The 16,705-nt window shown below is 40.0% G+C and overlaps 1 protein-coding gene across 1 annotated transcript in view; it reads left to right on the top strand.

The window, feature by feature from the left end:
- galnt9 (polypeptide N-acetylgalactosaminyltransferase 9) overlaps positions 1-16,705 on the top strand; it is a 124,837-nt gene that overhangs the window by 65,188 nt on the left and 42,944 nt on the right. The window contains exon 4 of the mRNA XM_034226201.1: positions 7,786-7,960. Coding sequence (XP_034082092.1) covers positions 7,786-7,960 — 175 coding nt within the window. The remainder of the gene's footprint in view (positions 1-7,785; positions 7,961-16,705) is intronic.

Here is a 16,705-nt window from a genome sequence, read left to right as displayed (position 1 = left end):
GTTTTTATTTTTAAAAAAAAGTCTTTGCTGTTTTTAACCTATACTTTAAGTACGATTTGGAGTTAATATTCTGAGCAAAGTGCATCTCTTAACCTGTTAAACCCGAGAGGACCCTAATCCGGGTCCGGCGGGTAGCTTTTTCACGAAACTGTGTCTCAGGGCTTCTTAATATTTAAAAACCTATTAATGTGTCATACTCACTTAACGGTTAGAAACTCAGCTAACTGAAGATATGAACAATTTTTACCGAAACAAAACACAAGTCTCACAAGAAGCGTCTAAATGAGTGAAAAAACACAGCACAGAACTCAAGGCAAAAATACCCTTATTACTTATCTGCACAGAGATATGGAAAATGCACCCAAATGACCCCAGAAGTGTTTTTTTAAATCTCTCTAAAAAAGTCAAACTTCACTTGTTTTGCATCAATCTTGATACAGGGTACTTATTATATGTTATAGTTTGGATTCCTAAAGCTTTTAGTACCATCCCATCATTGAAGGGTGGTTTTCACTATAAGTAATATTTTTTTTTTGGACGGACACAATCATTTACATTGTTTTACTATGTTCAATCTGAATTTACTTTAAAATAAAAACATCTATATTGATTCTGACACTTCTACATACAACTCACAGATGCAACCTTGCTTAGAGAAAAATGATTATTAATGTAACCCTTTTAGAAGGGAAGATATGGTCATTTGTTCCGAGAATGTTATTTTCGAGCCTGAGACCTGAAAAACAGGCTTAGGGCTTAACAGGTTAAAGTCAATAAATTAAAAGTATTTAAAAAAAGAAGGAGATCTTTTGTATAGCTGCAGATGTTGTAACTTTTATAAACACAATCAAACACACCTGTCTGCTGTTGTGAGGCTGATCTCACTGGATCAGAAACAGAAAACCCTGCAGCTTATTCTAAATACAGGTGCGCTGCAAGTTAGGTCATAAAAGGCAGTTTGTAGGAGGATTTATTTCAGGCTTTGGAGCAAGTTGGCTTTACCACAGTTTAAATAATCAGAAGCATGTCCTCTGTGCCATCTATTCTTAGCACAGCAGCTCATAATCTCCCATTTGGCCCAAGAAATTCATGACGCTCCTGCCGTCTACTAAGCGTTCATTTTAAATTCATAGTATGATGGATAGTTATTTATCCTCCGCTACGTTTCACCGCTAGTCCTTTTTAAAATGTATTCTCGGCTCCATAACTCTGCGCCCGTGGACACAGTCCAATGTTTTATTTGCTAGGATCAGAGCGAGGCCCCATAACTTTTCTCCTTCCAGTAATTATTACATCCTAATAGCTTTTATCATATTGCAGCTGCAGGGTGGGCCGATGATGAAGGAGGCCCAGGTTCAAAACCTTCAACAGTGCAAAGGAAACTAATCTGGACCTGTTTAAAGAGGCCGATGCAGCTTTTAACAGCGACCAATCAAACCAGGAAGAGTTGAACCTCGTTATGTCTGAATAATCTTACGTGTCAAATGCTAAATGCTAACAGCGTGCTAATTCGTAGCCACTGTTTAGAGATGCTTTAACGATATACAATAGATGAAAGACTAAAGGAAGGTTTAACTTTGTGCTCTTTGATATAAATGTGAACTACAATTTAAGGGACATTTGTTAGATAACTTTCTGTAACACCAGGTTTGATAAAGTTGACCTTTACCATCTAAATGTACGAGAATGAAATGCTCTCATACAGGGCGTCCGCGGGGTCTTAAAAAGTATTAAAAGCTGATAAATCAATTTAGCGAAAATGAAGGCTATTAAAAAGTATTAAACGGCATTTTCCAAGGTATTACATTTTGTAGCTTGTTTTCAATAAGTATATAAATGGTCCAAAGAGGTTGTATTCTACAGTCTGCCTGAATGTAATCATTGCGTAGGTGTGTAGTGTGATTCTGTGTAGTTTATTTATGGCATCCCGTTGGATTTGACGTCATCTGAACAGGACATCGCGCGCTCACTGCTTGATAGCGCGCGAAGGTCCGTTTACGCCGGTTGCTAAGCAACATCGTTATGGGGAAATGCAAGTCTGCGTCCAAATGGTTGGAAGATAAGGAGGAAGGACAATCAATACTGTATATAGTAAATGTGAGGTAAAGTGTGTCGCCAAGGTAACCGGTTAAAACTCCAAGTGGCGATGAGGTCTTAAAATGTATGGAAAGGGTCTTAAAAAAGGTCTTACATTTGACTTCAGGATTCATGCATAGACCCTGTCATGTCATCACTTAATGAAGACTTAAATAAGCAGCTCCAGAATCACCAGCATTATGAAGAAGTGTATCAAAAGTAATGTTAACTGTAATTAGCTATTATTATTTTGGCAGGTTGAGTTTTAACTTATTTTTCGACAGTTATGAAGTTTAATCTAGTGATTTCCATCCCATCCCCTGCAAAGAGTGCTCAGATACATCTGAGGAACACAAGATGATAAGATGGGGAGGAAATGAAAAATAATATCTTTCTCTTTTTAGAATACATCTAATATTTCCATTCAAACTTAATTGTTTTTTAAATGACGGCATCTCTGAAGGCTAGGGAGAAAAAGCTTCTAACCTCTTATTTTCAGTATGTATTGTCTCTACTTTAAAGAGTCCTCTCCTGCTGATGTTCAGGTGTATATCAGCATGTAGTGTCTCCAATTTAAAGAGTCCTCTCCTGCTGATGTTCAGGTGTATATCAGTATGTAGTGTCTCTACTTTAAAGAGTCCTCTCCTGCTGATGTTCAGGTGTATATCAGTATGTAGTGTCTCTACTTTAAAGAGTCCTCTCCTGCTGATGTTCAGGTTTTATCAGTATGTAGTGTCTCTACTTTAAAGAGTTCTCTCCTGCTGATGTTCAGGTGTATATCAGTATGTAGTGTCTCTACTTTAAAGAGTCCTCTCCTGCTGATGTTCAGGTGTATATCAGTATGTAGTGTCTCTACTTTAAAGAGTCCTCTCCTGCTGATGTTCAGGTGTATATCAGTATGTAGTGTCTCTACTTTAAAGAGTCTCTCCTGCTGATGTTCAGGTGTATATCAGTATGTAGTGTCTCTACTTTAAAGAGTTATCTCCTGCTGATGTTCAGGTGTATATCAGTATGTAGTGTCTCTACTTTAAAGAGTCTCTCCTGCTGATGTTCAGGTGTATATCAGTTAAATAGTCCTCTCCTGCTGACGTCCAGGTGTATATCAGTATGTAGTGTCTCTACTTTAAAGAGTTCTCTCCTGCTGATGTTCAGGTGTTATATCAGTATGTAGTGTCTATACTTTAAAGAGTCCTCTCCTGCTGATGTTAGGTGTCTATCAGTGTGTAGTGTCTCTACTTTAAAGAGTCCTCTCCTGCTGATGTTCAGGTGTATATCAGTATGTAGTGTCTCTACTTTAAAGAGTTATCTCCTGCTGATGTTCAGGTGTATATCAGTATATAGTGTCTCTACTTTAAAGAGTCCTCTCCTGCTGATGTTCAGGTGTATATCAGTATGTAGTGTCTCTACTTTAAAGAGTCCTCTCCTGCTGATGTTCAGGTGTATATCAGTATGTAGGTCTCTACTTTAAAGAGTCCTCTCCTGCTGATGTTCAGGTGGATATCAGTATGTAGGTCTCTACTTTTAAGAGTCCTCTCCTGCTGATGTTCAGGTGTATATCAGTATGTAGTGTCTCTACTTTAAAGAGTCCTCTCCTGCTGATGTTCAGGTGTATATCAGTATGTAGTGTCTCTACTTCATGTCTCCATACTTTAAGGTTCAAAAAGCTCTTAATTCTTCTCATACTGCCTGTGCTGCAGCACCTCTTTTCACCCTCTGTCTGAAACCAGAGCCCAGTCTGCTCTGATTGGTTAGCTGGCCGGCTCTGTTGTGATTGGTCAACCGCTTAGAGATGTCCCGCCCCTTAGCCTATCACGTACAATGTGCTAGAGCGCTAGCCAATAGAAGCGTGAGTGTTACATAGTCATGACAGTATTTTCCTGAAGTAAACAAAGAAGTCCGATGGAGGTGTTTTCAGGCAGGGAGGTGAGTGGGAGAGAACCCAATCTCTGAATTCCATCCTTTGCTGACCATTTACATGCACCAAAACCTACTAGAGGAAAGGGAAAACCCAAAAAGCAGGATAGGGCCTCTTTAAACATTAGAATACCAAAGAAAGAAAAAAACCCACACATCCCCAGCAGGCAGAAACAGAAGAAGTCTCCATGAGTGGTTGCTTTAATTTGGTGTCAAATGCTAAGACCCATTGGCTTCAAGGGTCACTGCCCCCACATTTTGTTATCCTTCCACTCACTGAGTCTCCACAGCCTCGCAGAAAAAGGGATTAGACATTTTTCTACTTTCTCTCTCTGTCTGATTTATGGCAAGCCACACTGGTGAGGTGTGGATTCTGCTCAGAGCCACAAGCATCCTTATTAATCTCTCCCCCAGAAAGTGGAGCGCTCAGCAGTCACCCAGAGGAGAAACTCAAACCGTCATCTATTCTCCGACCAAACACAGACGGCAATTTGTGCAACTGGCTGTTACCCGGGAAACTTTATTTTTTAAAGTTATGACTGCCAAGCTCGTCTGAGAGAGCAGAGGCGGAGAGATGGTGTAATCCAGCTGGAATAGAGACTTCAGTTTGGATGATCAAATTAATTTCTAGTTCGATTTTAAACAATTTGTGAGACGATTTGGTTTATGAGTAAGCATCGAGGCTGCCAATACCAAAACAGTGTCTCGTTTAAAATGCATGAGCCCTCGGTTTATGTTTTATCTCCTCATTAGTTTGCTATAAACAAAATGTGTTGACCCTTTTTTTCCTAACTTTTCCGAGCCCCCACTAAATAAACTTAAATTTGCCATTTCAAGAATATATATTATATATATAAGTATGCGGCCTACCTACCATCACACCCATGTTAAAGAAATATTAAGTGCTATGGTTTTGGAGGTTTTGACTTTTACTAAAATACACTTATAGTATTGTGGCATTGAGAGGAAGTGGATGTTATGGTGCTGCACCACATTTCCATAAAACTGTAGAAATGTTAGTTGTGTCTCCCATTATGAATCCCAGATATCTTTCATTCTACTTTTTGAGGAAACACCTGTCAAGCGGGGCAAAATATGTCAACGTGGGCTTGGATATCGAGTTATAAAATTGGGAATCCAATATTTTCATTAAGATGTTGCCTGCTCTTTTGTTGCAGAAACTTAATTTTGGTATTTTGTATTTGTAATGTTTAAAGAGGACATAATATGCTAATTTGCGGGTGTGTAAACCCCACTGTTTCACTGTAATACGGGACTAGTGCTACATGCAAGTAGCTAGGCTAATGCTAAGCTAGGTCATGATGATCAGTAAATACCTCGAAACCATTCTTGTAAAACAATTATGTCTGGTTTTCTATTCCTACACTTGTTGAATACTGAAGAGCTGTTTTGTGTATTTGGAGGCTTGGAGTTGTTAAGCTTAAGGTACCAGCTAATGTGAAGCTGAGTGAGCTGCTAATGTGACAAATAAGTTTAGCTGTTGAATAATGACTTAGTTATGTAATTACTTTTCAAAGTGTAATGAGAAACTGATGGCATTTTTCTTCCTGCTTGCTTCCTGACAATAGTTCTCAAAACTTTTTTTTTAGCCAAACTCCTGAAATTAAGAATCAAGTGAAGTTAGACCATTTTGAAAGTACATTATCATTTGCTACAGCTGCCTGGCTAATGTCCTCTCGACTCGTTTGGATGTCATTTAAAGAACGATTTCATTCATGGGAAGACTAGGGGTAGAGGAATGTGAGCATTTGGTGAGGGCTTTGCCAAATATATGGAACAAACTACCAGAAACCTGCAGGTCCGCTGCAACTCTGACTGCTTGAACTATTCACATCTTACACTGCTCTGTAACTTGTAATCATGTACCTGTGTTATTCATGTTTTATTATCTTTGCCTTTTAATGTTTCTAATGTGTTTTATGCTCTTAAAGGTCTCCTATTGTGCAAAATCCACTTCTTCATGTCTCTTCTACATCAACATGTGTCCCCTCTTCTTCATGTCTCTTCTGCATCAACATGTGTCCCCTCTTCTTCATGTCTCTTCTACATCAACATGTGTCCCCTCTTCTTCATGTCTCTTCTACATCAACATGTGTCCCCTCTTCTTCATGTCTCTTCTACATCAACATGTGTCCCCTCTTCTTCATGTCTCTTCTACATCAACATGTGTCCCCTCTTCTTCATGTCTCTTCTACATCAACATGTGTCCCCTCTTCTTCATGTCTCTTCTACATCAACATGTGTCCCCTCTTCTTCATGTCTCTTCTACATCAACATGTGTCCCCTCTTCTTCATGTCTCCTCTACATCAACATGTGTCCCCTCTTCTTCATGTCTCTTCTACATCAACATGAGTCCCCTCTTCTTCATGTCTCTTCTACATCAACATGTGTCCCCTCTTCTTCATGTCTCTTCTACATCAACATGTGTCCCCTCTTCTTCATGTCTCTTCTACATCAACATGTGTCCCCTCTTCTCCATGTCTCTTCTACATCAACATGTGTCCCCTCTTCTTCATGTCTCTTCTACATCAACATGTGTCCCCTCTGTGGAAAGAGACTCTGAAAGTTTCAGGAACAAAGATTCTCTCTCTTTTTGATCCATTTCTATAAAAACCTGTCTGAAAATGAGCTGATCAGATTTTGGCCACTTTATGATGTCATAACGATGTTTTGTCTTGAGTAACCATTAGCCAATCACCAACCAAGGTAACCCCCCCCCCCCACCTTATCACCTGAATCTCCTCCTAGAGCACCCTTAGGCGCATTCACACCGCAGTACTTTTCCCACAAAGGTTCATTTGAACTTAGTTCATGTGAACTCTTTAGTTCTCATGAACTAAGTACAGATCGCGTTCACACCGGAATAAGTCCCTGGGGGAGGATTAGGCAAATGAAGCCGCTGACGTCACTTCTTCTTCTTCTGCTTTGGGTTTACTGGCAGGCCGCAAACCACTTCACGGCGTATACTGCCGCCCAAAGTCCCCGGCCGGAAGTCCCCGGAGTTGGGGACTGGCTTCAGTAGAAGCTGCTGGGAGTCCCAGCAGCTTCTACTGAAGCCTTCCGAGTAAATCGCCAGAATGCAGACACCTCCTCATCTCCACCGCTCCCATGTTTTATTTTGTGTTGCCATAAGTTAGTCTCTCTGCGTTTCTGCGCTGGTCTAATGCTAATAATGCTAATGAGAGGATAATAAAATGGCGGCTTCACAAAACTTTTTGGGAGTTTTACGGGGCGTGGTTTGCAATCCGCCCAGCCAATCAGACATATAGCTATTTTCTCACAAGAGAGCCGCTCGAAAGTCCCTGCTCTCTAGCTGGGACTTTCGAGGGGGTAAAAAGGTTCTCATGAACTAATTTTAGTACCGGCTCTTTTTGGTGTGAACGCGACAAAAGAGTTCTCATGAACTAAGTTCTCATGAACCTTTGTGGGAAAAGTACTGCGGTGTGAATGCACCTCTTGTGTTCTTTGTAACCAAATGTCTCTCAGAGGGGCGTGGGGAGGGGCTCCTTATTTTCATCTAAAGTAACAGACAGAGAATCAGCACTTTGGAAACAGGGCTGAAACAGAGGGGATTATGGGTAATGCTGCAATAATCTGTTTGGTGTTTCAGCCAATCAGAGACAGGTTCTGTATATATCTGAGACCTGTAATATATTGAATAAAAACAGTATAATAGGGGACCTTTCATGTCTTTCATTTTTGTAAAGCACTTTGAATTGCCTTGTGTTGAAAAGTACTATATAAGTAAACTTGCCTTGCCTTGCCTCTTTCAGTGGAGCTGAAATTCAACTTGGATCAGTATGTGAACAAACGCTACCCGGGCCTGGTGAAGATTGTGAGGAACAGCAAACGGGAAGGTCTGATTCGAGCCAGGATTCACGGCTGGAACGCGGCCACGGCTCCTGTCGTCGGATTCTTTGATGCCCACGTCGAGTTCAACACCGGCTGGTAAGAAAAGGTCACGTTTAACACGAGGAGGTCGGAGCTGCTCCTCTTGTTCTTTTCTCACCTTTTACCTTCTGTGCTTTGCTTTTCATGTTTCCACTACAGAAGGGTGTCATGTCTGATTATTATATTTTGAAATATGCGGTTTAGTCAGCCCCAAAGCACTCTCACTGACACAGCGTTTTACTGCATAATGACCAGTAGTGGAAGAAGTGTTCACATCCTTTACTTAAAGGTGGGGTAGGTAAGTTTGAGAAACCGGCTCGAGATACACTTTTTGTTATATTCCATGGAATGCTCTTAACATCCCGATAGCAATGAATATCTTAAATGCTTTGACAAAAAAAAAATCCATAAAAAATGTCATCTGTGGAAGACGTGGCGCTGTAAAAAGCACCACCAATCATCTGAGCCGGCCCGGCTAAAGTAACTGGATGGCCTACCTGCCTGTCAGCCTTCCTTCTGTGCACAAACTTATCTCGTGCCCTCATTGGTCATGTGCGCGTTCCTGTGTGTTGGAGGAGGGGCTCTGTAAGGAAGTGGCAGATTTGTTCCGGCTGTGTATTTTCAAATTCTAGCGCACTCGAGCTGGATTCTCCAAAATGACCTACCCCACCTTTAAGGCAGAGTAGTGGTAAATGGACTGTACTTATATAGCGCTTTATCCAGTCTTTAAGACCCCTCAAAGCGCTTTACATACCACATGTCATTCACCCATTCATACAGAGCAGTTACTCTAGGAACTAACATTCACACACCGTTGGCCATCAGGAGCAACTCAGGGTTAAGTATCTTGCCCAAGGATACATCGACATGTTGACTGCATGGTCTGGGATCGAACCCACAACCTTCTGGTTGAAAGACGACCGCACCCCCTCACAGCCACAGTCGCAGAGTATGAATAGTACACTGTAGAAATATTCCATTACAAGTGAAAACCCTGCATTGAGAATGTTACTATATGTACAAATGAAGTAAGATATTTAAATCATCACATTTGAGGACGCTGGATCAATGAAATGTTTTAGGGCCTGTGTCCACATGGTGCCTTTTTCTAAACGCCAGCGTCTTTTTGTTGTTGTTGTGCGGCCGCTCCGAGTGCTCCAGGACTAGGTTGAAAATATTACAACTTTTCAGAAAAGCGTCTGGAAACTTGGCAAGTCACTGTTATTAGAGAACCGTGTCTTTCAGACGGGAACTATCATAACAAAGACTAACAAGTGTCTGTGGACACCGGATGTTGTTGCCGGTGAGTGTGTGACTTCTGTCATCCTCTGTCATGAATGAGTTGGTCACCTCTGAGTCTGACAGCCTTATCGCTATAAGGCTGTCAGACTCATTCATACAAAGTGTGACAGCAAGAAACTTCAGGTGAACAAAACATTGTGAAAACATTAAGGCTGTCAAACGATTACAATTTTTAATCAGATTAATCACAGCTTAAAAATTAATCATGATTAATCACCATTCGAACTATGTCCAAAATATGCCATTTCTTTATGTATATTGTTTTGGGAATGGAAAGATAAATGAAAGAAGGCGGATATATCCATTTAACATACAGTATGTTTATTATAACATTGTTCTGTGTGTCAAAATGAAAGACAGCCCACACACCTATCAATCATCAAACCGTGGGGTCTGATTTCATTACGTGTTGATTTCTATCAACACGTAATGTTGTATCGATGTATAGAGAGATGTACTACCGCAAAAGTATTCTCCGTCGGGACTTCCTGCAACAACACCACGCCGTTATCTTGATTCTGATTGGCCAGAAGACATTATCAAAGATGTTCTATTGAGAAGACGATCACTACGTGACAAAAGTTTTCAAAACCGTTTCTAGTCTTCGGTATTTCCAGACAAGTGGCTGCTGAAATCAATCTGACTGACTAACTGCTGTCTGTGCAATTTACTCCGCGAGTTGGCAGACTTTATTTAGCTTACTTTAACATCATTTTTCAAGGTGGAGCTAAGCCATTTCTTGGTATGGCTGTAGCCTACCCCAGCCATACCCTGGCGCTGCCACTGGTGGCACGTATGGGGCGGGCCATTCTGCACATGCGTTAAATGCGTTAAATATTTTAATGCAATTAATTCAAAAAATTAATTACCGCCGTTAACGCGATAATTTTGACAGCATTAGAAAACATATATAGTTGCAAAAACAGATGATAAAATCCATGCCACATTCTTACAACGGTGAAAATAAGTAGTCTTTCTCAAAAAATACTATACACAACAATTAGCAAAATTGCCACCAATTAATTTCCCAAATCATGTTTTGGATGGTTAAATATAACGAGTAGTAGTTATTCATTAGTTCTATGTTTAGAAATCTGAATCTTTGAAGTAACTACGGTTTTAAAATGAATGTATTGAAGTAAAAAGTAGAATATCTACCTTTGAATTGTTGTAGAAGTATACTCAAGTACCTCAACATTTGAACTTGAGTATGGCGCTTGTACTTCCCACCACTGATAATGACCCTTATTATTAGTAAGGGTTTATCATTATTACGCTCTCCATCATCTCCTTTCATACATTGTAATGTGAAAGTGTTTGGTTAGAGCTGAATAAAAGGACAGCCCAATTTAAATCACCTGTCCAGTCAACACACGCTGACAGAATGGAGAGGTGAGAGAGAGTGTAATTAAAGAGGGAGCACACATTTTCAGCATTTCCACATAATCTCACCTGCAGGCTCGGGGCTTATTCTGCAATATGAAATGACTTCAGGGGGTCTCAGTCCAATGTCTGCCAGCTGCTCCAGTTTGCCCACAAACAAGTCACTCAAACACATGTAATTGGCACCTAATTTGTCGCGCTGTCAGGGTGTGAAGAAGAAGTGTAGCTTTTGTTCCCTGGGAAGCTGTCTGGGAGTCTGAAGGAGGAAGAGGAGGAGGAGGAGGGATGAAGAGGGTAGAAGAGGTTATACAATGTTTACGATGTGCATGCAGTTAAGACGTTTTGGCTAACTAGATTCCAGGCATGTAAGATATTATTTAATAAATGTATATGAAGGTTCATATTCCACATTTCAGATACAGAGGTTAATAATGCTTTTCATAAGGAAACAAATTCACTTCAAAAATGCAGAAAAGGGAAAATGATTTGAATTGGAAATGTTAAGCCAAGTAATATTATTGGTAGTCGTTTTTGTAGTAGTTATATTCATAGTATAAGTAGTAGTATTTGTAGTAAACATAGTATTCCTAGGAGTAATAGTATTATTCAATCTCAATCTTTATTTATTTATATAGCACATGTAAAACAACCTTCAGTTGACCAAAGTGCTGTACAGGCAATAACTACAATATTAAATAACACAATGGGACTACAATAATAAAACAATAATTATAAACATGATAAAAAGCACAATAACTAGAAACATATACAAAATTAAATACAATTTAAAAAAAACCACATACACATATAAAAATGTAATGTTCAACGAGTATTACAAGACAGTGCAAAGAGGTGAGTTTTTAGCTGAGATTTAAAAAGTTCAATAGACTCAGCAGTCCGGATATGTGCTGGGAGGCTGTTCCACAGTCTGGGAGCTGCTCAGTGCTTCTCAAAGTGTGGTCCGCGGACCACTGGGGGTCTGTGAGCGCCCCCTAGTGGTCCGTGAGTATATTGGTAACATTTCACATTTGAAATAAATAAATAAATTTAAGTTTTCCGCACTCTCGCAGGAATATCTCCGCAATGGAGCGAGCTTAAGTTTCACTTTCGATTGCATGATATAGCCCAGATAAACACCTTCATCACACATGTTGCCACTTGTTTGTACCATTTTCAGGCGATTTGTAAAAAACGATGTGTTTTTGGATATTTGTGGAGTTAGGTGGTCCGCGAGTGTTTTGTTATTGGTTAAGTGGTCCTTGGTATGAAAAAGTTTGAGAAACACTGCTGTAGCTGGAGCATGGCGGTGCAACAACTCAGACAGGTAATGTGGTGCCAGTCCAATTATTATATATTATTGGTAGTAGTAGTAGTATAAAATAAAGTATCCCCCATTTAATTCTGCCTGGACGATGACAGATAGCAGCTTTTGTGTAATGCAGTATATAGACATGTCATAAGGAGTATAAGGGGCAGTAGAAAGCAAAATACAAACAGTCTACAAGATTATTAACCAAACAGGTAAAGGCTTTGCTCCTTTCTCGTATCAATATGAACCTTGAAATAAACATAAAGAAGCTTTGCCAACATCCTGACATGCTCTCATATAATGCCTCGTGAAAAAGGACACAGTGAAAGCAGGCTTTGTGTTCAATTAATTTACTGATACAGCTCCAAAGAACGTCCCTCTCTTCGTGATGAAAGCACTAAAGGTCAGGGTGATCTGACCCTGTTGAGAAAACACTGTCCAACATGTCTCTGCCATTTACCACCACACACACACACACACACACACACACACACACACACACACCACACACACACACACACACACACACACACACACACACACACACCACACACACACACACACACACACACACACACACACACACACACACACCACCCTGTAGCCCTTCCAGGAGGAGAAGTTGCATTGGTGCCTCCACTCTATTGACATGTATATAGACTTTTTGCACTACTTTTTATTTTATATTTTTAATATATATGTTGCATTGTTGGAGGAGCTCAGGTCAGAAGAATTGCATTGCCATTTCTACACTGTAGCTTTGTGCATATGACAATAAAACCTTAGCATCTTGAATCCACACTGATGATAATTGAGACCCAGGTGGAGCCCTCATCTGTTTCCCATCTGCTCTAAAATAGACGTTCCTTTAATGCCCCCACATAACCCGCTCCCCTTCCTATAGGTTTCCTTTTCCCCCGCACACACTTCCTTTGAGTTAGTTCACCTGCTGCCACCGTTTCACACACCTCTCTCTTCACACACCTCTCTCACCCACACACCCGTCCGCCTCCATGCTCCTTTAATACGTATTGCTTTTGAGGGAGGGTTTATTTACAGCAAGCAGAAGTGGGAGAAGTACTCAGATCCTGTACTTGAGTAAAAGTAGAAGTACTCAGATCTTGTACTTGAGTAAAAGTAGAAGTACTCAGATCTTGTACTTGAGTAAAAGTAGAAGTACTCAGATCTTGTACTTGAGTAAAAGTAGAAGTACTCAGATCTTGTACTTGAGTAAAAGTAGAAGTACTCAGATCTTGTACTTGAGTAAAAGTAGAAGTACTCAGATCTTGTACTTGAGTAAAAGTAGAAGTACTCAGATCTTGTACTTGAGTAAAAGTAGAAGTACTCAGATATTGTACTTGAGTAAAAGTAGAAGTATCAGAGATCTTGTACTTGAGTAAAAGTAGAAGTACTCAGATCTTGTACTTGAGTAAAAGTAGAAGTACTCAGATCTTGTACTTGAGTAAATAGAAGTACTCAGATCTTGTACTTGAGTAAAAGTAGAAGTACTCAGTTGTACTTGAGTAAAAGTAGAAGTACTCAGATCTTGTACTTGAGTAAAAGTAGAAGTACTCAGATCTTGTTCTTCAGTAAAAGTAGAAGTACTCAGATCTTGTACTTGAGTAAAAGTAGAAGTACTCAGATCTTGTACTTGAGTAAAAGTAGAAGTACTCAGATCTTGTACTTGAGTAAAAGTAGAAGTACTCAGATCTTGTACTTGAGTAAAAGTAGAAGTACTCAGATCTTGTACTTGAGTAAAAGTAGAAGTATACACTCACATCTTGTACTTGAGTAAAAGTAGAAGTATTCACTCAGATCTTGTACTTGAGTAAAAGTAGAAGTATACACTCAGATCTTGTACTTGAGTAAAAGTAGAAGTACTCAGATCTTGTACTTGAGTAAAAGTAGAAGTACTCAGATCTTGTACTTGAGTAAAAGTAGAAGTACTCAGATCTTGTACTTGAGTAAAAGTAGAAGTACTCAGATCTTGTACTTGAGTAAAAGTAGAAGTACTCAGATCTTGTACTTGAGTAAAAGTAGAAGTATACACTCAGATCTTGTACTTGAGTAAAAGTAGAAGTACTCAGATCTTGTACTTGAGTAAAAGTAGAAGTATACATTCACATCTTGTACTTGAGTAAAAGTAGAAGTATTCACTCAGATCTTGTACTTGAGTAAAAGTAGAAGTATACACTCAGATCTTGTACTTGAGTAAAAGTAGAAGTACTCAGATCTTGTACTTGAGTAAAAGTAGAAGTACTCAGATCTTGTACTTGAGTAAAAGTAGAAGTACTCAGATTGTGTACTTGAGTAAAAGTAGAAATACAAGAGGAATACTCTGTTACAGTAAAAGTCCTGCATTCAAAATGTTCCTCAAGTGAAAGTAGAAAAGTATTCTCATCTAAATATAGTGAAAGTAGCGACAGTAAAAGTAGTCGTTGTGCAGATTGGTCCATTTCAGAATAATATATATGATATGTTTTATAATGATTGATCATGAAAGTGTTCTCAAAGCTGGTGAAGGTGCAGCTAGTCTGAATGACTTTGTATACTGCAGGGTAGCTGGTGGATTTACTCCAGGTGGAACTAAAGTCTGATTCAACACTTGGTTATATTTCACATCATTCATCCAGATCTGTGAAGTAACTAAAGGTATCAATACATGTAGTGGAGGAAAAGTTCATGATTTACCTCTGAATTGTAATAAAGTAGAAGTACAAAGTAGCATAACATGTAAATACTCAAGCACAAGTACCTCAACATTTTACTTAAATACAGTATTTGAGTATACTTAGTAACGTTACACCTCTGACAGAAATGCAATGAAAGGTGGAGCTCTTGTGATTTCCCTTCAATGTAGATGCAGGTGAAGGAATGTATGGAGAAGATGACATTTATTATCTACTGTTTGTCTGCAAATGTCTCTGTGCTGCTGCTTTTCATTCAGATAGATCCACTTGTGGTATGTACACTATATATTTGCCACTGTGGGAGAAGCCCCCCTATTTATCATAATGTGATTATTCACCGTTGCACATTCAGCGATAAGTGAGATGGATGGCTCCTGTAGTTGTTGTGGTGACTCTCCCTCGATGACCTTGTGCACACTGAGCCAGAGACAGTGCTGTGATGCATTTGCAGCAGAAAAATGTATTGCCAGTTGCATTATTGTTAAAGCGAACATAAGTGCACCGTACTGAGTTGCACTTGACAGCTGTTTCACATCCCTCACACCATGTGGAGTTAAGAAGCAAGCGGAAGAATGATGGAATCAGATTTGCTCTGCTTTAATACGAGGATATGAAATCGTTGCCTATCATTAAGGCGGTATTGCATCAGCTAAATGTTCATAATCCATCTCCTCTCATGCTTATGCGCTCCCGTTCTTCGGAAAACGGCCGTCCATTCTGCTCCAAACCGGCCGCGTGTCCCTCTGCGTTCTCTGTAAATAAGCAGGATGAATGGCGGGAAATGGCAGCGTGTTGTAATTAGGACCGTCTGTGTGCTACCATGCAGCTGCCGAGGGGGAAATTGATATTTATTTGGTTTTTTGAAGTCCCTGCGCAGTTGCAATCTCAGGTTATTAACGATTAATGATTAGAAGTGTAGCAGCCGCTCCCCACTGAGTGTGTGCTGCAGATGAGATTGTCATTGCAGGGAGGTTGTAATGAAATACATGCTTCAGAAAGCAAACCTTTGATGAATTTTAAACGCTCCGATGCTATGTGTCCTAGGGAGTTTATCTAAAATAAAACAAACTGTTGAATTTATAAAAGTAGGGAATGGGTAAAACTAACCTCCGCCTCCTGTAATTATAAAAATATAAGATTTGTCACATTCGTATTTGATAGTACCTGCAGGTGGACGGGTATCACATTTAATGTAATACATTTCAGAGTTATTGAAGGCTAAGTAAAAACATATTTTCTGAGTTTTTTTATCTGTCTCGACGTGAGAAAAGGCTGCAGTCATTCTTAGCGCTTCACAGAGCAGAGGCCAGGCAGAACGAGATTTAATCCACCGTTACATTGATATCACATCAACCACATCCTGAGCAAATCCATCCAGAACCTATTCATGCTCTGCGTTTCACTCTCTACCTCAAAAAGCCCTGATGCCGTTGAGTGGTGCAGGAATGAGTCCTAAAAAACGGAAATTAGTTAGCATCCGGTTCCCTCGTCTCAAAATAAACTTTGGGTTAGATGCCTGAAATAAGGTCTAAACATAAAAACACTGTTGAAAGTTTCTACAGTTGGCTATTTGTCAGAAAAATGGCAGTTTCTTTAACTAAAATGCTGACACATTTCCTGGTTTTAGGACTCATTCATGCACTTTCTATGGCTTAAGGGCTCTTAATGAGCGCTAAATGAGACGGCTAAACGTCATCACGCCCAACATTAGCCGCCTTTAGCTTAGCGGTGGTGACGTGAAGTCATGTGACCGTGCTGTAGTTCCTTTATAGCCCAACATTAGCCGCCTTTAGCTTAGCGGTGGTGACGCAAAGTCATGTGACCGTGCTGTAGTTCCTTTATAGCCCAACATTAGCCGCCTTTAGCTTAGCGGTGGTGACGTGAAGTCATGTGACCGTGCTGTAGTTCCTTTATAACCCAACGTTAGCCGCCTTTAGCTTAGCGGTGGTGACGTGAAGTCATGTGACCGTGCTGTAGTTCCTTTATATCCCAACATTAGCCACCTTTAGCTTAGCGGTGGTGACGTGAAGTCATGTAACCGTGCTGTAGTTCCTTTATAGCCCAACATTAGCCACCTTTAGCTTAGCGGTGGTGACGTGAAGTCATGTGACCGTGCTG

This window comes from Gymnodraco acuticeps, unplaced genomic scaffold (genome assembly GCF_902827175.1).
Source record: "Gymnodraco acuticeps unplaced genomic scaffold, fGymAcu1.1, whole genome shotgun sequence".
NCBI lineage: Eukaryota > Metazoa > Chordata > Actinopteri > Perciformes > Bathydraconidae > Gymnodraco > Gymnodraco acuticeps.
The sequence above is the reverse complement of the archived record's forward strand: the minus strand, read 5'-3'. Positions and strand labels throughout refer to the sequence as shown.